At 38.6% G+C, this 25,379-nt stretch overlaps 1 protein-coding gene across 4 annotated transcripts in view; it reads right to left on the reverse strand.

Moving 5' to 3' along the window:
* The window catches only part of KIF13B (kinesin family member 13B), a 200,073-nt gene extending 175,282 nt beyond the window's left edge, over positions 1-24,791 (reverse strand). Inside the window, exons 1-2 of one of the 4 annotated variants that reach the window (XR_014310662.1) lie at positions 24,633-24,791; positions 7,547-7,640 (exon numbers count right to left, since the gene is read on the reverse strand). Coding sequence is in view for 1 of the 4 variants with exons in the window: in XM_082726865.1 (XP_082582991.1) it covers positions 7,547-7,640; positions 24,633-24,687 (149 nt within the window). In the remaining 3 variants the exon portion in view is untranslated. Of the gene's footprint in view, positions 1-7,531; positions 7,641-24,632 lie in introns of all 4 variants that reach the window. The other 3 variants (XR_014310663.1, XM_082726865.1, XM_082726866.1) reach the window with 3 other exon arrangements.
* Between the last annotated feature and the right edge of the window lie 588 nt (positions 24,792-25,379).

The raw sequence follows: 25,379 nt of genomic DNA on the forward strand, positions 1-25,379 counted from the left end.
GTCAAATAAATAAATAAATAAATCTTTTTAAAAAAAAAGGTATTAAAAAAAATGTTTAGGTTAAAACATAAAAGTGTTTTATTCTTTAAACCCCCTTGCATACTATTATTTTTTAAAATCTGCTCGATTTTTAAAACCCTGTCAACAAGTATGGCTCAGTAGAAAAGTATACTAGAACCTGGGGTTCCAAATCAGCAGCCAAGGGCTGAACCTGGCCAAGACTTGTTTTGTTTGGACAGCACAATGTTTTGTTTTGCTTTTTAGCTGTAATTTGAATACCTTCGGGCAGGGTATGCACTCTCCAATTAGCCAGAGTCACCACCATTTTTTTCCTTTTCAGTACATGAAGAGTTCCTTAAAACCTTAAGAAATTGGAATCTGCATACACTGCTGGTGGGAATGTAAAATGGCATAGCTGCCTTGGGAAAGTCTGGCAGCTCCTCAAAATATTAAGCATGGAGTTACTATATGATCCAGCAATTCCACTTCAAGATATCTACCTAAGAGAACTGAAAACATATGTCCATACAAAGACCAACACAAATGTTCACAGCAGCATTACTCATAATAGCCAAAATGTGGGAAAAAAAAAAAAACAAATATCCATCAGCTGATGAATGGATAAACCAAACAGAATACAACGAAATATTATTCCACCATAAAAAGAATGTAGTACTGATAAATGTGACTTGGATAAACCTCAAACACATTATGCTAAGTAAAAGAAACCAATCACAGAAGACCATGTGCTGTATTATTTCATTTATATGAAATGTCAAAATTGGCAAATCACAAATCTATAGAGACAGAAAGTTGAGTAACAGAATGATTAAAATGTCATAAAATTGGATCATGATGCTGGCTGTACAACTCTAAATATAATAAAAACCAATGAACTGTTCACTTCAAAGGGAATGAATTATACAGCATATTTTTTACATTTCAATAAACTAATTTAAAAATAAATACACCAAAGGCATCAATCCAGTTCTTAGAGTCTGTGATTTAATGCCTAAATCTGATTCTTAAATTGTTGTGTGGTAAGACAACACAGTTCTTGAGGTAACAACTACTTTCAGAATAATACTGATATTTGCCTTTTTCACTATGCTGATACTAGCCCTCATGATGCAAAAACAATGGCGGCTAAAAGAACTGGCACTTTTGGCACAGTGACACCAAAGTCTACTGGTTACTAGTAGTCATTACATCTTCACTGCCACACACCCAGAGCCAAAAAAGGAAAAAGTCTTTTCTCACTTCAGGATGTCCTTGATAAGGAGGAAAAATTATGAATTTTATTCAATCTCTACTCTTGAGTACACATCTTTTTTAAAATTACATGTGAGAGGGGTGCCTGGGTGGCTCAGACAATTAAGCATCCAACTCCTGGTTTCAGGTCAGGCCATGGTCTCAGGGTCCTGAGATTGGCCCCACAACCAATGGGCTCCATGCTCACAAAGGAGTCTGCCTGGGATTCTCTCCCTCTCCCTTTGCCCTTCCCTTGGCTCACTGGCTCCCTCTCTCTCGCTCTCCCTAAAAAAATAAACAAATAAAATCTTTTATAAATAAATATAATCACATGTGACAAAATGGGAAGTGGCCATGAAGCACCTCTGCTTCATACTAAAATATAAAAGGTGTGATTCCATGAGTTGTGGGCCAAACTAGTCACTTTTTTAATAGAACACCATTTTTACTAGAAATAACTATCAGTTCCTATGGGAAAATGCCTTCCCATTTCCAAATTCACATATATATAACTTTAATAACACAACTGCTTCATAAACTGGGAGCTGCCACTCTCCGCAGGAAATCACACCTTACTTCCTTTTAAAACAATATTAGTATTAAAAAAAACCCCAATATTAGGATTTCAATTAACTTGAGCCACAGTTAGAGGGAAAGGCCTGTTTTGTGGGCAGAGGAGGGAGGGAATAAGGCAAAAGGCAGAAGATAAACGTTAGCCTAAGAAACTATTTTGCCTTATGATGGTGACAGGCTAACTAACATTAACATTTATTACAGATTAAAAGTTTAACAAGTTTTAAGAGTTTGTTTTAATTCAAACAAAATAAGGCTTAAATATTTACTCAGCTATTTAAAAGGGGACTGTTCTAGGGACACCTGGCTGGCTCAGTTGCAAGAGTGTGCAACTCTTGATCTTGGGGTTGTGAGTTCAAGCTCCACGCTGGGTGCGGAGATTACTTATATAAATAAACTTTAAAAAGGGCGGGGGGGGGACTGTTCTATACCATGGTATTACTTATAACTAGTTACAAATGGGACTTAAAGTGCTCCTAAATGCAAAGATTCCAATGTTGAGAATTACACTTGCAAAAATCTACTAAAATAGATAATGAATTGGTCATTTCTTAGCCCTAAAAGATAATTTGTAAACATGTCGCCGATGAAGATCTGAAAAATCCCAAGGACCAGTATGGAAAACTAAACTGATGCAGGGCAAAAAAGTAATTTCAAAAAGACATATAATTGTACTAGTAGTCTAAGCGGTGTGGTGCAACAGAAGGAAAAATAGAGTAAACCTAGGAGTGTATAGCTAGTACTCCACACGTAAGAAAAAGATGGATCTGGTGGATGCAAGTCTATCAGTCTGAAGCATTTGACCAGAGTTTCTTAAAACAGAAAGACTTTGTCCTTAATCTTTTCCCTATTTAATAAAATGCCCCTTTGTTCTCACCCTATGCTAAATCAATCTTTTGACCTGGTTTCCCAAGTCAGTTGATATTTTATTCACTATAAACATCAAATTAGGGGTCATAGCTCTCTAATACATGGCATGTTATTCCTTAAGAGCCCCCATCAACTTGAGGCAAACATAAAATTAAGTTTTTGACTTTCCAAAGCTGAAATTTTTACAGAACTAATTTTTCTTATTTTTATTTTTATTTTTTTTTTATTTTTGAGAGAGGACATGTGGGGTGGGGGGTTGGGGAAGAGGGGCTGAGGGAGAGGGAGAGAATCTTAAGCAGGTTCTGAACTCACGCAGAGCCCAACAGTGGGCTCAATCTCATGATCCTGAAACCAGCAACAGTTACGAAGAAATAAAGAGTCGGACATCCAAACAACTGAGCCACCCAGACACCCCTAGAACCAGATAATTTTTTGATAAGTATGCACACTCTAGTATTGAACTGAATGTATTTTGTTTTAAAAAATTTTACTTCCTTTATGAAAGTATATTACAGCTCATCAAACATCACAAATACAACCCATTTCTAACAGTAATATTTAAAGTAATAACTAACATTTATATAAGGTTTATTGTATACCAGGCACTGCCATTTTACATATTTTAACTTGTTTTAATTGTCATAACAACCTATCTCCTCTTTACCAATGAATAAACTGAGGCAGAGGACAATTAAGTAACCTGCTCCATAGCATACATGGTTAAGTGGTAAAAGTGATATTCAATCCAGGATTTCTGGCTCCAAAGTCAGGATTCTTAATCTCTTAGCCTTGTGTTACCAGTTTTCTGATTTTTAAGCATCTTATTTTTCAGAACAGTTTTGGAATTCCATATATAGCAGAGCAAGAAATGTTTCCCAAATCCTCATGATTAAGCTATTTTTTTCCAAAGATTTATTTATTTATTTGAGAGAGAGAGAGATCACAAGTAGGCAGAGAGGCAGGCAGAGAGAGAGAGGAAGGGAAGCAGGCTCCCTGCTGAGCAGAGAGCCCAATGTGAGACTCGATCCCAGGACCCTGAGATCACGACCTGAGCTGAAGACAGCGGCTTAACCCACTGAGCCACCCAGGCGCCCCTGATTAAGCTATTAAACTAGAAGTGGTTTATCCACTCATTTAACCATGGCTTCTATTAGTATTAATAAGCACAAACATCAAATCATGAAACTGTCAGAAATTAATACAAAATTAATCAGAAAAATATATAAACCATTATTTTAAAATGTACATATGTCCACTTTCAAAGTATACTAACTTGAGTTGTAAATACACATATAAAATTAGTCACGGTTTTAGATTAATAGAATTGGATACTATTCTAGAAGCATGGATTTTATAGCTTTTAAAGAAAAAATATTAATTTTAGCTTTTCTGACTACTAATTTATTTTTTTTTAAGACTTTATTTATTAGTCAGAGAGAGAGAGCGAGCGAGCACAGGCAGAGTGGCAGGCAGAGGCAGAGGGCGAAGGAGGCTCTCTGCCGAGCAAGGAGCCCGATATGGGACTCGATCCCAGGTTACCGGGATCATGACCTGAGCCAAAGGCAGTCATTTAACCAACTGAGCCACCAGGCGTCCTGTGTCTACTAATTTAAAATGACTCAAATCACTTACATGCTAACTCTAAATTCTTAACTCTCTCGTTACATAGCTCCTATAAAACATAACTTGTTTGGGGCGCCTGGGTGGCTCAGTGGTTTAAGCCTCTGCCTTCGGCTCAGGTCATGATCTCAGGGTCCTGGGATCGAGCCCCGCATCGGGCTCTCTGCTCGGCGGAAAGTCTGCTTCCCTTCTCTTTCTCTCTCTCTCTCTCTCTCTGCCTGCCACTCTGCTTACCTGTGATCTCTCTCTCTCTGTGTCAAATAAATAAAATTTAAAAAAAAAAAAAAACATAACTTGTTTTATGGATTGGTCATTCTACAAACTAGACTATAATGAACCTCATATCACATAAAATAGTTTTAATTTATGTTTTCTTCCGATTTTTCTTCACATTTAATGAAGCCAACCTGTACCACTGGACCGCTACGTTCCAAAATTTCTATTTTCTCTTTTCACCTTGATAGCACTTTTAAAGAAAAAGCACTTCTCAAAAGGCAATCTTTTATTATACTAACAATGTTCTTTTTTTTATGTCTATATTTTTTAGTAACCTCTACACCCAATGTGGGGCTTGAACTCACAACCCAGAGATCAAGAGTCACATGCTCTTCCAAATGAGCCAGGCAAGTAGCCCAGCAATGTTCTTGGTTTTTATCTGGGTGCCACTTACAGGAGTTATGTTCCACTTATGAAAATTCATCAAGCTAAATACACTTCACTCTATAAAAGCTGTTTTTTAAAAATCTGTGCTTAACTTTACTTCATCAAAACCCAAAACATACCAACCTTATTGGAAGTTGTCATTTTTTTAAGTTTTTTATCCAACCCTGTACAGCACTGAATGATATTCAATTTGTATCTGCAGCATATGGAAAAAAGAGCTATCCAAGATACTCTATAGAACCAGAACAGCTATTTAATTGTTTCACAGACCCCTGAGATTTAAAGACCTCAAAAGGAAAGAAAATATATTTTTCAGCTTTCACATTGTCATTTTATTCTCACAACAACTTTATCAGGTAGATACACTTGTGGCAGACTGTATTTTCCGAGGGCAGCCACAATAACATATATCCCATCCTAAAGGCTTTTCTTATGTGACACTGATGCTCCTCCATTACAGATGAGCCTATATTTTCTCTTCTGGAAATTGTTTAGAGCTTTAGATCAGCCTTGAGTAAGAAAAGATGACAAGAAGATACTGGGTGACTCCCAAGGTTAGGACATAAAATGGCAATGAATGCTACTTTCACCCGGCTTTCTCGCTCTCTCAAGACACCTGCCCTTGGAACCTGCCAGATGGTGAGCAGGTATTCTGCCTACTGCCTCAGCTACACCTCCAGCCAACAGGCAGCATCAACCACCAGATCTGGGTGACCCACCCTTCTCCAGATGATTCCAATCCCCAACCTTCAAGTCTTCTAGCTATGCCCCAGACAGCATGAGGCAGAGATAAGCCATCCCTGTCTGAATTCCGGGCCCACAGAGACCATGAGATAATAAATGATCACTATTGCCTTAAGCCATTAAGCTTCTAAAGATAACTGGTTATGCAGCAATATAAAACTTAGAAAACTGAAACACTTTATAAATAAGGAACACAGGTAGGTAACCACACTACCAAGTGGCAAAGCCAGAATTTGAATCCAAGTCAGTCTACAGGTAAAGCCTACAATCATCCTACCAAAGGATATTGTCTCCAAGTTTTTCAGAGGTAACCCACTTCCAAATAAAGCAACAATCTCCAGAATTAAAATTCCAAGAGCAATAAACAGGCTCCAATATTAGTAATCTCATTTAATACTCAGAACAATAGATCATTCAATCAGCAAGCTCAAAATCCTAGTATCATTTTTGACACATCTATACCCTTTACACTCTAATAACTTCATATCTGATAATACCCATAACCTAGTGATACTTATGAAACAGCCCTACATCAAAGACGGTAAGTCCAAACAATTACAGAGCACTTTACAAAACATTTTAGCAATAATTTGATCTTCAGAAAACATTTTTTTGATATTGGTAAGGCATATACCATACAGATAAGACTCAAAAAAGTTAAAAATAACTAGCTACTAGTTTAGATACTACTACTTAAAAACAACATAGTTAAGTAGGGGTTTGATTTAAGATTTTCTGACTCCAAGTCTAACGCCCTTTCAATTCAATGACCCAACCTGAAACAACATTTATGAAGTGCCTTCTGTATGTATTTCCATGCACAACATTGTCTAAGTTTAAGTATCTACTTCATGCAAAGCACCATGGAAGGTACTGTCTCTCTAATTTGTATAATTTACTTCCAGGGTCAGTAGAAAAACATCTCTGAAATCAAGCTGATCTCTATAAAAAGCCAGTCTTTCCCCAGTTGCAACCATTCTCTCTACACAGCCAACTGACTTTTCCTAATCCACTTCCTTAACCATGTTAAGATGTCAAAGATGACATCTTACCATAAAAATATAGGTCAAATTCCCTTATCGGCTTTCAAGGTCTTCTGTAATCTGAACCTAGCCTGTTTGATTAAATTTACGCCCCTGTGCTTGCTGAGAAAAAACAAATGAATCTCTGGTTTCTTCCCCAAATTCGCTTTCTTTACACTTTCTGGCCCTTCCTTTTGTTCATATTATCATCCAAATCCAGAAGTGATTCATCTTCAACCCCTGACAGAAAGGTTCTTCCCTCCAAGACCTTAAAATCCACTTTAGAGCCACAAGCAGCAAATCCAATACAATGCATAATAATTCAGTTAGGTAAAACAGACCACAGTTTACAGGGGATTTAGAGGAAGGAAATTCTGAAAATGCAGGAATGCCCTGAGGAGGAAAGAACACCTGAAATGGGCTCTAACAGGATTCAAAGCAGCAGAAGTAAAAACAACCGAAACTGAGAACCTAAAGGTCTTCTCTTCTACCCTACTTTTTTCCATCTACATCTTACTAATAATCTTCTAGCTGGTACTGTCTCCTTCAAGAAGGCTTCCTCAGTTACTCCACCTTCTAACCTAAAGCTCTCTCCTCTGAGCTTCTGATACAATTGCTATCTACAACACTTGTTCTGTCACTTAGTCATTCCATATTACAGACATCACCTCTTTTACTCGACAGCTATGTCTCTACACAGTAATGAAGCATTTGTTATCTCCTAAGCTGAACTCAGCTTAGTAGCCATTATGGTTTTCAGTCATTTAGAAATCCATTGTACATAATACTGTTTCTTAACTTACCGGGCATCTCCTTTGGAAAGATTAGTATTTACAGGACTAAGTATAACCTTGTTTGCATCTACATCCACCACACATTTGGTATGCAAGTCAATTTCTGTAGAGAAAAAAGAAACAGAGAAAATGGTTATTTTTTTTTAATTTTTTATTTTTTATAAACGTATATTTTTATCCCCAGGGGTAAGGGTCTGTGAATCGCCAGGTTTACACACTTCACAGCACTCACCAAAGCACATACCCTCCCCAATGTCCATAACCCCACCCCCCTTCTCCCAACCCCCCTCCCCCCAGCAACCCTCAGTTTGATTTTTCTGAAATAACTAACTTTAAAAATGGTTATTTTTAAAGTTAGTTATTTCAGAAAAATCATTTGAGAAAAACACAATACTCCTTCACGATAAAAACACTCAACAAACTAGGAATAAAAGGGAACTTCTCAACCTGATAAAGGACATACACAAAAATCTGCAGCCAATGTCATGCTTAGTGGTTTATCTTAGAGGCTTACCCTGGAACATTAGGAATAAGACAAGGAAGTTCTATGGCTACAGTTTCTATTCAACATTGTTCTAAAAGTTCTGGTCGGGGCAGTTAGGCAAGATAAATAAAAAGGACCCAGATTGAAAAGAATGAAGTAAAACTATCTCCATTTACAATATCATCTTGTACATAGAAAATCCTAAGGAATCCATTTAAAAACTACTAGAATAAACAAGTCTTGCAAAGTTGTAGGATATAAGACCAGCATACAAATAAGTTGTACTTCTATACACCAGCAATAAAAAACCCAGAAATGGAGTTAAGAAAACAATTTATAATAGCATTAAAAAGACTTAGCTACTTCGAAATAAATTTAAAAGAAGTACAAGATTTGTACAATGAAAATTCCAAAACACTATTGAAAGAAATTCAACATTTAAATAAATGGAAAGTTATTTTACATTCATGAACTGAAAGACTTAATACTATTAAGATGGCAATACATCCAAATTGGTCTACAAAATTCAAGGTAATCCCTATCAAAATCCCATGGTAACCTTTTCTTTTCTTTTTTTTTAACCAAGCTGAATGCATCTAAATCTGTACGGAAATGCATGAGACCCAGAACAGCCAAATATTCTTAAAAAAGAACAAGGTATGGGGCACCTGGGTGGCTCAGTGGGTTAAAGCCTCTGCCTTTGGCTCAGGTCATGATCCCAGGGTCCTGGGATCGAGCCCCGAGCCCCGCATTGGGCTCTCTGCTCAGTGGGGAGGCTGCTTACTCCTCTCTCTCTGCCTGCCTCTCTGTCTACTTGTGATCTGTCAAATAAATAAATAAAAATCTTTAAAAAAAAATTAAAAATAAAAATAAAAAAGAACAATGTAGAAAGACCACACTCACCAATGTCAAACTTAACCACAAAGCTACATAATCAAGAGGGTGCTATACTATTATAAGGACAGAAGGACAGGCATATAGGACACAGACAATCCTGAAAGATACTGTCACATTTATGGCCAAAGATTTTGACAAGACAATCCAGTGTGAAAATTACAGTCTTCTCAGAAAATGGTGGTGGGACAAGTGGATATCCACATGCAAAGAGAATGAACACCATACATAAAAATTAATTCCAAAAGATCATAGACATAAATGTGTAAGAGCTAAAACCATAAAACTCTTAGAAGAAAACATAAGGGTAAACTCACATGATGTTGGCTTAGGTAATGATTTCTCAGACACTAAAAGCTCAAGCAACAATTAAAAAAAAAAAAAAAATAGGGGCACCTGGGTGGCTCAGTGGGTTAAGCCTCAGCCTTTGGCTCGGGTCAGGGTCATGATCTCAGGGTCCTGGGATCGAGCCTCAAATCGGGCTCTTTGCTCACCAGAGAGTCTGCTTCCCCCTCTCTCTCTGCCTCTCTGCCTGCTTGTGATCTCTCTCTCTCTCTCTGTCAAATAAATAAATAAGAACCTTAAAAAAAAAAAAACAATAAAAAATAGATAAATTGGACAGCATCAAAACGAAAAACTCTTGTACTTCAAAGGACGCTGTCAAGAGAGTAAAATGACAATCCACAGAATCAAACAAATCTGTAAATAATTTGTAAATTATGTATCTAATAAGGGACTTGTATCAGGAAACATCAAGAATCCTTACAACTCAGTAATAAAAAGACAATCCAATTTTTAAATGGGCAATGGATCTGAGTAGATATCTCTCCAAAAAAAAAGATACAAAAATGGCCAATAAGCAAAGAAATGCTCAAAATCATTACACATTGGGAAATGTAAATTAGAAATACAGTAAGATACCACTTCACACCCATAGGCATAACTACTGTCAAAAAGATAATAACAAGTGTTAGGGAGGATGTGGAGAGATTGGAACCTTCATACATTATTGATGGGAATGTAAATGGTGTAGTTACTTTGCAAAACAGTCTAGCAATTCCTCAAAAGGTTAAACAGAAAGCTGGCATATGACCTGTCAATTCCACTACTAGGTATATATTATCTAAGAGATATATTGTATTGTACTGTATTATATTATATTATATATTATATATATATTATTAGAACTAGATCCACATAAAAGTTTGTACATAAATGTTCATAATGCTAGTATTGGGCTATTCATAACAGCCAAAAAATGGAAAAATTCAAATGTCTATCAACTAATGAATGAATAAATTTAGTACATCCATAAAATGGAACACTATTTCGCAATTTAAAGGAATAAGGTACTGATACATACTACAACATGAACAAAGCTTGTGTGAAGTCAAAGAAACCAGTTACAAAATACCACGTTATATGATTCTATTCATTTGAAATGTCCAGAATATGCAAACAGAGACAGAAAAATAGACTAGTTACTGCCTATGGCTGGGGAGTAACTGCTAATGGGTATGGTGTTTTGTTAATTTTTAATTGAGGTATAACTGACATACAACATTATGAGTTTCAGGTATACAACATGATTCCCTATTTGTATATATTGCAAAATGCTCAGCACATAAGGCTAATTAACATCTGTCACCATATATAATTACAAAAAAAATGTTTCCATTATGAGAACTTTAAAGATCTACTCTCTTAGCAACCTTCAAATATGTAATACAATATCACTAACTATAGTCACCATGTGGTTACATGGGTATAGTTTTCTTTTGGGGTATGAAGACATACTAAAATTGATCGCTGATAACTGCACAATTATGTGAGCATGATAAAAACCACTGAAATGGCTGAATTGTATGATATGTGAACTGTATCTCAATAAAGCTGGGTTTTTTTTCTTCTTCAATAAAGTTCTTTTTTAAAAAAGTATAGGCTGTAGCATATTTATGTTTTCATATTTTTATATATATTTTTTTAAATTTATTAGGGAGAGAGAGAGTGTGAGCAGGGGTGGGCAGAGGGAGAGGGAAAAAGACAATCTCAAGCAGACTCCACGATGAGCACAGAGCCCCATGTTAGGCTTGATCTCATGACCCTGACATCATGACGTGAGCCAAAAGCAAGAGTAGGATGCTCAACTAATTGAGCCACTCAGGCACCCCTCATATTTTTTTTTTTTAAGATTTTTTTTTTTATTTATCTGACAGAGATCACAAGTAGGCAGAGAGGCAAGCAGAGACAGAGGAGGAAGCAGGTTCCCTGCAGAGAAGAGAGCCCGATGTGGGGCTCGATCCCAGGACCCTGGGATCATGACCTGAGCCAAAGGCAGAGGCTTTAACCCACTGAGCCACCCAGGTGCCCCACCCCTCATATTTTTATACTCATATTTTTCTGACCTGAAGTATGAAACTGTTTGCCTTATCTCCATTACCAAAAGATAAGCTCTAAGGAAAGGAGCTGCACTATACTGGAGCTATTCTGTATTTCCTAAAGAGCCTTGGCCAAATGTCAATGTCATATTCATTATAACTCAAGAGTATTTCCATTGCCAGGAAAGGTCATTTCTTTTTTTCATCTTAACTTACATAACTGAGACAAATACCAAAAAGCAAAATTTAAAATTTCCCTCCCTGTACCTGCCACAACATTTCTTATATTGGTTTTTCTACAATTGTTCTCAAAGATACATTCTAGAAGTACAAAAAAACTAAGTGGTCTTTCTTTTAGCCAATATATTTTTCAGGGGAGGGAAAAAAAAAAAAAAAACTGAAAGGAAAACTACTGAGCTACGTTTTGCCTAGGTGTAGAAGACTAATCCCAAAGCAGCACATGTTCTACTCTGATCAACTAGCACTAAAGTCTATAGGCCCACAGCTCAAGAAAGTTCGCAATCATAATACTCTGTTAATACTACTCCTTAATGGTTTCTGACCACATTGTATTGCCTGGCCCCTTACAGTCAAATCTGTATTATACACAAATGTATTATCGATTCTCCGGAAATTGCACTGTGTGACTCAGAATCTACCATCTCACCACCCACCACAAAGTTAGTTATTAGTGCCTTGCAAGAATGTTTGGTTTAAGCAAAGGAGTTGCATATACAGTTCTGTATGCAGAAGTATACATTAGAATGCATGCCTGAAAAACTGTAAATCAAATATTTTCTCACTAAGTGATCAGTCTTCATTTCAAATGATCTTGAATTGAGAAGGGATCCAAAACTTTTCCTTCACTATTTGTATGTTTTTTCCCTATCCTCTTCACAGCTCCTCCCTTCTCTGTCTCATAACCTCATTAGATAGAACCAATAATTTGGAAACATGAAAAGGCATGATAAAGGAACCAATCCTGGGAATATCCTATATAATACACAGAATCACCTAATAACTAATATATTCAATGGAAATTCATTTTGTCCTAAAGATTAAAGGCCACCCATGAAAGGTGGCCTTTAAAATATAAACACTATCTTCATTTCAGTAGTTTCATTTTATCAAACAAAATTCCCATTCTGATTTTGTTGATTGATGGACAGATATTAAAACAAGGCTGTTTAGAATATGGGTAGTACATCTAGGACACACACACCAAAGCAAATAAATGCAGTGAGATTTGAAGAAAGTTTAAGGGTCAGATATACAAGAAACATTTAATATAAGTACTATAGCTAGAGTACCATTAAATATTAGTTGGTTGAATTCAAGTATATTGCAAAAGGGGCACCTGGCTCATTCAGTCAGTAGAGCATGCAACTCTTAATCTCAGGACTGTAAGTTCAAGCCCCACACTCAGTGTACAGATTACTTAAAAATAAATTCTTTAAAAAACAAAAACTACAGGGGCGCCTGGATGGCTCAGTCGTTAAGCATCTGCCTTCAGCTCACGTCATGATCCCAGGGTCCTGGGATTGGCCCGACATCAGGCTCCCTGCTTGGCGGGAAGACTGCTTCTCCCTTTTCCACTCACCCTGCTTGTGTTCCCTCTCTCACTGTCTCTCTCTCTCTCTGTCAAATAAATAAATAAAATCTTTAAAATTTAATTAATTAATTTAAAAATTACATTGCAACAAGATTCTGATTATGACACTTTCTCCATTTAAAACTTCTTGTTCTATACTGCTTAGAAAGCAAGCAGTAATTAAATAATAGAAATAAATGTAGGCCTTAAATTTAATCTAAATTTTAAAAACTAAAAAAAAGGTTTTTTAGATTATATTTATTTATTTGTCAGAGAGAGAGAGAGCAAGCACAAGCAGGGGGAACGGCAGACAGAGGGAGAAGCAGGCTCCCCACCGAGCAAGAAGCCCAACACAGGACTTGACGCCAGGACCCTGGGACCATGTACTGAGCCGAAGGCAGATGCTTAACCAATTGAGCCACCCAGGCATCCCAAAAAAACAAAAAAAAATTTTAAAACACCTACCAAAAATCCAAAAGATAAACAGCTTCCTCTTAGTTTAGAGCAATACTTAGATTAAAAAGATAAGGACCTAGCTGCTATGAGCTGTATTTGCAAAATCAACATTAAAGAATATCCAAGTTCACAGCAGTCTTCACAACAGCCAAAAAGTGGCCACAATCCAAGTGTCCATCGATGAATGAACGGAAAAACAAAATGTGGTATACTTCAATGGAATATTATTCAACCTTAAAAAGGAATGAAATTTTGCTAAAATGTGGATGAGCCCTTGACATTTTGCCAAGTGAGACAGCTAGACAAATACTATATGATTCCACTTATATGAGGTACCTAGAGTAGTCATATTCATTGAGATAGAAAGATGGTAGATGCCAGGGGCTGGGTTTACCGGGCAATGGAGGAGTTTATGGTTACAGAGTTTCAGTTTTACAAGATTAAAACATTCTAGATGTGGAGAGTGGTGCTAGTTTCATAACAAGTTAATGCCACTAAACTGTACACTTAAAAGTGGTTTAAGATGATAAATTTTATATTATATATACTTTACCACAATAAAAAAATAGCACTAAATGCTCACCATTATTTTAATAAATAACACATGGACAACAGTTTATTCCTAGGGAAGTCTATAATAATGAGATTGGGTTTTAACTAGTACTATGTCTAAAAACCAATAAAAAACCAGAGTGATCTTAAAATTAAGTAATCCTATAAATTTAGTATCCTAACTAATGAACCTCTATCGTACTTAGAACCATGAATACTTTGATGTATCCATGAGTCCTTAGAAAAAAGAAAGAAATTTACTCCACTAACATTAAAGATCCCATATTACTTCCCAAACACGATCCTTTTCTAGGTCAAGCTCTTCAAGAAGAATATTAAAATATTAACAGCTGACAATTCAGCTTACTCAGCCAGCAAATTAGTCACCCTGTAAAAGTGAACAATAATTTGAAACAAGTCTTCCTTCAACACACAAATCAGCTATGGCTCATTCCTCAATGACATCATAGTGAAAGATGGGCAGGGTTTGGGATACTCCCTTTACATAACTCATGTTCCATCTGAGGAAATGCATCATTCTCAGTGTGAATAAAGTAAGTTGAGTTGCCCATTTAATAACTATTTTCTAATTTTCCAGAAAATTACTAATAATTTTCAAACCAAATATACTACTCAGAAATATAAATGTACCTCCCTTTACCTCCCAATCACATTCCTAAAAAGCTAACTGTAATCACTCAAAATCAATAGTCAATTGATTTTTGACAAGAGTGCCAAGACAATCCAATGGGGAAAAAGTATAGTCATTTCAACAAATGGTGCTGGGACCACTGGATATTCACATGTAATAGAATGAAACTGAACCTCTACCTTACATCACATTCAAAACTTAACTCCAAATGGATCGAAGACTTAAATACAAAGTCTAAAACTACAAAACTCTTAAAAGAAAATACAGGCATAAATCCACATAACCTTGAGTTAGGTCATGATTCCTTACATATGACTTCAAATGCACAAGCAACAAAAGATAAACTGGACCATATCAAAATGAAAAACTTTCGTGCTGCAAGGGCATCTGGATGTCTTAGTTGGTGGAGCATGTAACTTCTGATCTCGGGGTTGTGAGTCTGACACCCACATTGAGTGTAGAGGTTACTTAAAAATAAAATCTTAAAAACAAAAAAACAAAAGAAAAAAAATTTTGTCCTTTAAAAGACACCAAGAACAACAACAACAACAAAAAAAAAAAACCAAGAACAGGATGAAAAGGCAACTCACAATAATCAAGAAAATATTTCTCTGATAAGGGACTTGGCATTCAAAAAACATAAATAATTCTACCAGTTCAATAATAAAAAGACAACCCAAATTTTAAAATGATAGTTTGAGAGGCACCTGGGTGGTTAAGTCAGTTGAGCATCCAACTTTGATCTCGGCTCAGATCTTTTTTTTTTTCATTTTTTTCAAAATTTTATTTATTTGTTTGACAGACAGAGATCACAAGTAGGCAGAGAGGCAGGCAGAGAGAGAGGGGGGAGCAGGCTCCCAGATGAGCAGAGAGCCCAATGCAGGGCTCGATCCCAGGACCCCGGGATCACGACCCGAGCCAAAGGCAGAGGCTTTAACCCACTGAGCCACCCAGGCGCCCCTTTTTTTTTCATTTTTTTATTATTTATTTACTTGAGAGAGAGAGACGGCAAGCAGAGGGAGGCGCATAGGGAGAGGAAAAGAGAAAGAGAATCCTCAAGTAGACTCCCAGCTGAGCTGAGCACCCAGCCCAGTGGGGGCTCAATCCCAGGACCCTGAGATCATGATGTGAACTGAAAGAATAGTCAGCCACTTCACCAACTTAGCTACCCAGGTGCCCCTCCGATCAGTTCTGGACCTCAGGGTCATGTACTAGGCTTGACACTGAACCTGGAGCCTACTGAAAAAAATAAAAATAGGGACACCTGGGTGGCTCAGTCAGTTAAGCATCTGCCTTTGGCTCAGGTCATGATCCTGGGGTCCTGGAATCAAATCCTGCATTGGGCTCCCTGCTCGGCAGGAACCCTGCTTCTCCCTCGGCTTGTGCACTTGCTCTCTCTCTCTGTCTCTCTCTGACAAATAAATAAAATATTTTTTAAAATAAGTAAATAAATAAATAAATAATAAAATAAAATGATAGTTTGAATAGAAATCTCTCCAAAGCATAACAAATAGCATGGAGAACATGGGGAGATAGAGAGGAGAAGGGAATTGGGGGAAATTGGAAGGGGAGGTGAACCAAGAGAGACTATGGACTCTGAAAAACAATCTGAGGGTTTTGAAGGGGCGGGGGGTGGGAGGTCGGGGTACCAGGTGGTGGGTATTATAGAGGGATTGCATGGAGCACTGGGTGTGGTGCAAAAATAATGAATACTGTTATGCTGAAAATAAAAAATAAATTAAAAAAGAAAAAAGAAATCTCTCCAAAGATCTACAAATAGCCAATGAACACATGAAAAGATGTTCAACATCATTAGATACTGGAGAAATGAAAATCGAAACTACTGTGAGATACTACTTCACACACACTAGGATAGCAATATTCAAAAAGACAGACAAAGCTAGTATTGGCAAGGACATGGATAAATTGGAACTTTCATACATTGTTGGTGAGAACATAAAATGATTCAGTCACGTTGGAAAACAATTTAGCAGTTCCTCAAAATTCAGAGTTACTTATATGACCCAGAAATTCCACTTCTATTTATATATACACCCAAAAGAAATAAAAATATACATCCACACAAAAGGTTAAACACAAATGTTCACAGCAGTATTATCCATAACAGCCAAAAAGTGGAAAGAAGCCAAATGCCCATCAACTAATGAACGAGTAAACAAATGCAGCATATCCATATCATGTAATATTACTCAACTTTAAAAAGGAATGAGTACTGACTCATGCTACAACATGCCAAAAACCTGAATACATTATACTAAGTGAAGAAAGTCAGATACAAAAGTCACATATTGCTTGATTCCATTTATATGAAATGCCCAGATAGGCAAATCCATAGAGCCAAGAAGTAGAGCAATGGTTGCCAGGGGCAGAGAAGAGGGATGGGTGTGTGTTGGGGGAGGGAGGTAGACAAAATGCTAGTGGGGACAGAATCTCTCTGTGGAATGATGAAAATGTTCTGCAAATGGATAATGGTGATGGTTGCACAACTCTGCAAATACACTAAAACCACTAACTTGTACACTTTTGATGAATTATTATCTCAAAAAAATTAGAAAGAATGATCCCACTACCCTCAATAGATACAAAATATGGTTAGAGTTCTTCAATTACATTTCCAAACAATCATTACTTCAAAGATCCCAGCCAAACCAATCCTTCTCACTCTCAAATAACAACCTCAGAATCTACCTCATCAAGAAAATTACGCACTCCAGGCCTTTGCCATTATATAATTATCCTCTTCTTCCCAAATTTAAAAAATTTCCTTCTCTATTGCCTTGGTCTATAATGAGGCTCAAACATCTCATTAAAAAGGTCTGTTCCTAGGTACAACTCCAGATACCACTCTCTACCCTTCCCTTCTAAATGGATTTTCTTGAAAGAAAGTTGTATATTCATTACCACCATACTGGCAACCCACTTATTTCTCAGCCCACTATTAACATACCAGCACTAATCATTCATTCAATCAAAATTATTCTGAAAATTACACTGACTGCCATGATACCTAATCCACTGAACAGTTATTACATGCCATTCTTGTGATATCTGACTACCAACTATTCATTCTTTGACACATTTTCTCTCTGGGCTTCCATATTACCTTTTATTTTTCTTTAGTATTTATTTATTTATCTGAGAGAGAACAAGTGGGAGAGGCAGAGGGAGAAAGAAAGAGAATCTCAAGCAGACTCTGCGCCCATTCCACGTGAAGCTTGATCTCACAACCCTGAGATCACAACCTGAGTTGAAACCAAGAGTCAGCCTCTTAACTGACTGTGCCACCCAGATGTCCCCTGGGCTTCCCTATTACTTTTATCTGCTCCTCTTAGTCTCTCTTCTTGAACTTTGTGACCACCTTCTTCTTCACACACACTTTAATTTGGTATTCTATCTACTACCTACAGTAATGACTCCCAAATGTGTGACTCTACACACATCTCTAGTTCCTTAGATTTTGACTCATATGCAACAGCATTCTGGATCCAACCACTTAACTACATTTCAGAGATCCAAAACTCAATAAATATGTTGATTTTTTTCCAGGAATACATATTATATTCATATTTGTAGGTGTAGTACACAACATGTGATAAGGGCTGACTAAATACTTGAATGTCTAAGAATAAAACTCATCATTTCCTACACTTCCACCTTAAAACCTGCTTCTCCTGTATTTCTTTTTGAAGCTTTGCAGTCTTCCTATATTTCCTAAATTTCAGTTGCTTCCCCACTGCCTTTACACATTTTTGCTGGGTATACAGCAATATATGGCCTAGAATGCTAGGCAATAGATGCTTTTTACCCAGACTCTCTCTCAGGACTGTGTTTGTAGCCAGCAACCTTGTGGGACAAGGTCTTCCTCTAGGACAAAGAGCAGGTTTGCTTATTACCACTTAAAACTGTGGATTCCCCAAGCTGAGTGTTCCTCAGAAGTAACACAAACCTACTACTTAAACAGCAGCCATCTGGACTCTCCACACCCTTGTGGATTGGCAAGCAAGGGAAGCTACTCTCACTGTTTACCATGCCATGAGTAAGTCCTCTGACCCAGAAGTCCCACATTTTCTACCAGCACCCACGGACCAGTAACTATCTAACTTACTAGCTTACAAGCAGCGTAAAAACACACAGATTAATTCCAACAACTTGTTTTTGTACCCCACCTAACATGTCTCCCTCCCTGCCCATTGTCTCCAGCATAGTCCTTACCATTCTCAAGTCTCACTCCCATTCTTTAATTCATACTGCACTGGCATCACTGTGTACATATATTCTTGTAATTGACTGTGCATCTCTTGTTACTAACAAGACAGTGAGGTCCTTTAGTCAAAGATCATGACTTCTGCCTCTCATGTATCCCGTACACCTTTGAAAATTATGTAAACTCAAGAATACAAGGTCCCTTTAAAGATCATCCTGTCCAAATCAGCAGTAAAAGCACAGGCTTTAATGGCACAGCAGGTCTTGTAATTCTGGGGAAGTTTACTTAACCCCCCTCTGAGATTCTGTTAAGTGATAATTCCATAAACTACCTTCTAAATTTTGTTTGAGGAAGAAAAAGTACTCAACTCTGTAGATCACAAACAGAAAGCTCTCAGAAAGAAGTAGCTATTGTTCTTTTCTTCAATCAACACATATTGAATAAGCTAACAGCATCTTTTAAAGACATCTACAGCACCTGAAAGCTCAAGCCCAGTACCAATTAAGTCATGGATTTGTGTCCCACAGATCAGTTAGTGTCACACAATTCCCCATAAATTACACTGCTCTTCTTTGCCAAGTTTTTTTTTTTTTTTTTAACGTGCTCTGTTGAACACAAGGGGAACCTGATCAGCAAGCTGAGAGATCGATAATAATCCATTTCCACTCAATAAACATCTCCATTCATCAACTTAATGAATAGTTTTGTCAGTGGTTTTCTCCATCTTCGGACCTTAAGGACTGGAAAAGTTAGACATTAGTCATTGCTTTGTGGAGATGAGGGGGTAAAAGTAAAAGCCAACTTAGACAAATTTTTGTTTTATCATATAAATGTGTACTCTCTTCTTCAAAAGCCTCTGGCCCTGTATGGATAAATCTCAATTTCAGTCATTGAGTGCACAGTAGAAACAAAACAATGTTGTAATAGATGTGTGTCTCATTCTCCATGAGCATATCAAGCAGATGCTAGAAAACAAGGATCTTCTGTTTTAGAAAGTATGTCAGAAATTTCCATCCACAGCCATCCTCGACTCCAATATCAGTTATCTCTCTGACACCACTAATGACCTCAGGGTCCAAACCACCTTCTCGTTTTCGAATCTCCTTGCCACCGAGCCCCTTCATTTCCTAAGGATCCCTGTGTCTTCACAGACCACCAGCGCATTCTCTCAGCTTCCTACTTCCTCAGTTTCACCTTGCCTTCTGGGTCCCGACTGCTTATCTAAGTTCGATCAGCCTAATTCTTCCTATGCACATGGCTTCATTTTCACCACCCTTAAATGTAACCCACCTATGCCCTGAATCGGGCATCTACCCAGGCTTTTGATCCTGCTCTAAGACCAGGCAATCTTCCTCCTTCTGCCAGTGTCTGAGATCCATGTGAAGTTCTACAGAGCTAAACAGAGTACATGGACCATCCACCCTAACCCTGACTTCTGGCCTAGTTAGCACTCAGGGCTCCCTTAAATTCCACCCTACCTTTCTAATCTCATCCTTCTCTAGTCAAGCTCACAGAACCCTCCTTTCTGTCAAGCTTATCCTGTCTCTGCCGCCTAAACTTGCCTGGTTCATTCCTGTCTCTGTGCCTTTGCTCTCAAACCATACTTCCTCCCCAACGACCCAACACTCTCCCCTCGCCTGCTACCATGCACCCGTTCTGATCATAAGCTTCCTCCCTCCACATCAACCGAGGTTCTCCCTCCCCAGAGAAGCCTTCCCTGATCACCGGGCTTCCAGAGATCTTCCACTCCTCTGAATTTCTGTTTCCCGATCACTCACCTGACAATCTGCGATAGGTGCTTGTTTACCTTTTAATCCTATCTTTTCATAGGACAGCCATTTCCTCAGGAGCATGAACCATAAAAAGCTGAACACTACAATAGCAGTCAACACTAAGAATTTTCAGGACATAGGAGTCTCCCAACAGGAACAAGCAATCCCATTTTTTCATGTTTCTTTCTAGCCCTTGCCCATTCCTGTTGACATTTTACACATTAAGAATTATAATAGCAGATTCAACCATACAGTCACACATAATGTTTTTCGTTCTGCTTTTTCTGCTAACAGAGAAAATTGTCTTCCTTGGTAAAAGATGCTGATTTTCATCATTTTTAATATCTACATAACAATATTTCCACTGAGATTCTAGACCATGATTTACTTAAGCACTGATTTCTGTCAGACGGTACTTTCTTTCTGTCTTTGTGCCTTTCACTGTATCAAGTACTATAAAATGCAAAGTAATCCCTTGAGAAATACCTGTTGAAATATATTTATTATCCATGTTCCCTAACAACTGAAATAAACTATTTCACTATTTTTCTCTCCAGCTAAATACCTAATGTAATTCTTGGTTTCACTACCTTAGGCTAGGTAGATAGAAAAGGTATTTTCCAAACACTTTTGATGTAAATGTACTTATTTTGGTAGTTAATCTTACACATATTTAACCATGGGAAGTCCCTTGCAGAAAGGCAACAAGATCCTGTAATATCTAACACAAGTAGGCACTCAGTAAATAGTAAATATTTTTAAAACCATCTGAAGTTATAAAACATCAAATTCCTAAACAGGAGAGTGTCACTGATCTAGTTAATACCATCGATAATGCTTGTAAACCTTTCAGTTCACTTAGTAATTAAACTGGCTAATAATGTATGAATGGGTGTTCCTTAGAGTATATAGAAAAACACAACCGGAGTTACCTGGTGAGTTGTCCAAGTCTGAAAAATAACATGAAAAACCAAACAATATCTGCAACAAGAACTTCCAGATCTCCTGACGAATCAAATTTACAGCTTTCCTTCAGCTTGTTTAAAGACATATTACATATGAAGAACAGCAAAAACAAGAAGTTGTAATATTAAAAGTAAGTAAAATTACATATGCATGTGAACACAAACTAGAATGAACATAAGAAAATGAGACTGAATTGTTAAAATGGAAAGATGCTGCAGACTTTTTCCCTTTTATGTTTTATTTTGCTAGTGCAATGTTAAAATACATAACAAGAAAAATATTACTGACAAAAGCGTATTCATTAGCCATTATAATTCTTACTATTATCAAATGAGGGCATAATGCTTAATGTTGAAGTAACAATGTTTCCCTAACCCATACATAATTTAGCAAAAAAGACTGAAACTCTTACTTCCATGATAAATGTTAAATAAAAAAACCAATGAACTCCCTTAACACCTTAGCACAGACACTGAATCACATGAAGGACTTAATGGTACGCTAGAAGCTTCTTGCAAATTTCAGTTTTCCTCAAAAAGAAGTCAATATGATTACAAATATTAGAATCTATACAGCAAAACTACATCAGCCTGGTAACCCATTCTCTTCTCCTTCTTATTTGTGAAGAGTAATTTCCGAGGTTGCATCCTGAACTGATATGCTAAAAGAGAAATAATTATGACTGAAAGTTTACTATTTGTCATAATTAGACACTACTTACTTAATACACTAAATTTTCCCAGAAGTAATTATTAGTCAAAGTAATGGGATTCTTTTCAAAATTACTGGAAAGGAAATACATTTCTATTTTAGCCTTTTTAAACAAATGCCAGGTAGCAGTTTAAAGATCACTGGCTTTAGGGTAGCCTGGCTGGCTCAGTCAGCAGAGCATGCGACTCTTTATCTTGGAGTTCTAAGTTCAAACCCCATGCTGGATATGGAGATTACTTAAAAATGAAATCTTAAAAAAAAAAAAAAAAGAAAAAAATCACTAGCTTTAGAATTCCACTACTATGTATTCCATTATGTCTAGATTTACGTAAATGACAACTTCATGATGAAATAGAAATAGAACCAATAACCTTAATTATCATGGTAATCACAGCAAAAAGAAGTCCATATGCATTCAGGAAATACAATGCTAGGTAAGAGATAGCACTAAATAAAGGGGGAAACAGTTTACCACAATAAGGCACTTCTATTAATAGAGTAATGGATCCATGTACAAACCTTAATTTTGAAATGAATTCACCCAAAGGAACAGCTAACATCCATTCCACAGCTAAAATTTTTATTATTCTGTGTGTCCCTGGAAACTCTGATCCTGCCAATTATTACAATCTAACTAAATGACAATTTATAACAATAGTACTTCCCCCCAAAAACTGAAATTCATGGGGGGAGGGGAACAGGGAAGGAATCTAATTATCTGAGATAGGTCTTTTGTGATGGCTGGTTAGCTGCATCTTTTTAGCACTGACATTTCCAAGTTTTTTGTGAAAAAGGCAATTTTAAGAATGTGCTGATACCATGCTTTCAGAATCAAATCCCAGATAACAATGTTATGTGGCTTACTTTTTCCTGATTTTTTAATCATTGTGATGGTAATAAATTTGAATAAAGATGCCTGAGCACTTAAGAACAGAAGCTTCTGAAAACTTGCCGAGTTGATTTTTGCCAAAGGAAAGATTGAAGATCCCAAACATGTACTAGTTTAAGTTCATTTAGTGAGAAAGAGGGAGGAACTCTTCTATGTCACACAACAGACTTAAACTAACCTAGCAGGGACAGGAGGAATCACCAACTCCAACAGAAGAGATGAGTCGGAAGAGAAATAAACCAACTTCCAAAAGGACAACCCAACAAAACATACTGCCAACTGGTTGATCTGTGTATCTCAATATATACAAAAGACAGCAAAGAAAAGGAAAAGCAGAAAACAACTTAAAATTTCTACACAGATTCAACACTTGATTATGAACATGTAAGTTGCAAAAACATCTTAGAAGTGATTCTGATACAAGATTTTGATTAGTTAAGTCTTATCAATTGAAAAGTCATCTGCCGGGATAAGTGATCTCAATAACATAGCCTCGGATAGAAAGTGTTTTCAAATATATTACCTCATTTAAAGTTACTTGCCCAGTCACGCTGCTACTTAAGCTTTAAAGTCAAGGCCCAGCCCACCTCCTCTTGGTACTTCGAGTTGGGGGTTCTCCTCACTCCATTTGTCTAACTAAAGTTGATTTAAAATGTACTCGGTTTATCTGCTTTCTCTACCCTCCCTGCTGAATTGAGAGAATGTCTTGAAAGATACAATTTCACAAGAATCTTGGCACTTAAACTATTTATTGTTGAGAGATGACGAATATGACTGCAAGCAAAAACAAAACTATCTCAACAGTCAAAAAAGGGGGGAGGGGGTGGAAAGGTATCTCTTTCGCCCAACTTCAGTCAAAGTCTTCACAATTCTTTATGACCGTCCAGCCTAAACGTACATAAAGTGAAAACCGCAGACGAGGAATTTTTGCACTTGAGTGCTTTCTCAGGAGTAAAACCAAATTCCCTGCCATTTTTTCCTGCCACGGACCACAAAAGTTCAGGGTTGGGGTGACTGGGCCAGAGACGTGGGGCCTCGGGGTCCCTGGCTGTCCCGGCCAGGCTGGTGGGGTGAGGACCCGAGGGGCGGGGGCCACTCTGACAGCTGGCAAGGAGAAAGCGGGGGACACAGAGGGGCACGAGCAAGGGGCAGCGGCGGGGGGGGGGGGGGAGGAAGCGAGACGGGGGCGAGGGACCAGAGCGCTCTCCCGCAAGGGCAGGGGAGGCGAGAGGGCGAAAGGGCGACGGGGCGGGGCGGGTCAGGCGCGCCGGCGGAAGGGGCAGCGGACCGGGACGTGGGGCCCGCAGCGCCCGGGACGCGGTGCGGGCGAGGGGAGGGGCGTCCCCGAGCAGGACCGGCGGGCGAGGGGGACGAGGTTTCGGGGCGCGCCGGCCGCTCTCTCGACTAGACTCGGACTGCAGGGGCGGGGTCCGACGGACCCCACACAGCGGCCGCGGCTGAGGGAAGGGCGCGCCAGGCACCTGCCGCCTCCACCGTCGCGGCCCCGGGCGGGCTCGGCTCTCACCTCTCCGGTTCATGGGCCGGATCCGCACGGCCACTTTCACTTTGGAGTCCCCCATCCTGCTGCCGCCGAGGCTCTCCCTCGGCTTCCGTCTGCCGCGGCCACCGGGCAACTCTTCGGGGCTGGCCCGGCGGGAGGGGGCTGCGGGAGGGGGGGCGGGGAGGGGCGGGGAGGGGGCGGGGCCGTGGAGGGGCGGGGCAGGTCGCCGGGCTCCCGGCGCGTTCTCGCTGCATGACGGGACTTGTAGTCCTTGAACGTGGTCGAGGGCAGGACAGCAGCGGAGGGGCTCGGGCGGGAGAAATCAGGCGCTCTTCGCTGTCTGGAACGGGTGAATACCCCCCTGCTTCTACACCATTCTGCTCTCAGAGCTAGTACTGAAACCTAAGCCGTCGATAAGCTGATATCGCACCTGAAAACAGAGTTGAATAGATGGCATTGGAGACCCTGAGAGCGACCTCTTCAGACTCATTTCCTGCCAACCTTCAAAGTACGATCCCTGGCTCAGCTTCCTCTGCCTGGGTTGCACTCCTGGACTTGTTTGCCAAAATCATCCTTCGAGACCAGGGGAAAGTTAACCTCTTCTGGAAGTCTTCATATACGACCCCGCCGTCTGAGCCACTACCCAGTCAAGAGCATGGGCTCCTGAACAAATTCAAATCCCACTTCAGGACTTTCCAGCGGTGTGACTACGGACAAGTAGTTTGACTGCTTAAGACTTGTCTTCTCATAATTAAAATGGAAACACTTTAC

This window comes from Mustela nivalis, assembly GCF_964662115.1.
Source record: "Mustela nivalis genome assembly, chromosome: 4".
Lineage (NCBI taxonomy): Eukaryota > Metazoa > Chordata > Mammalia > Carnivora > Mustelidae > Mustela > Mustela nivalis.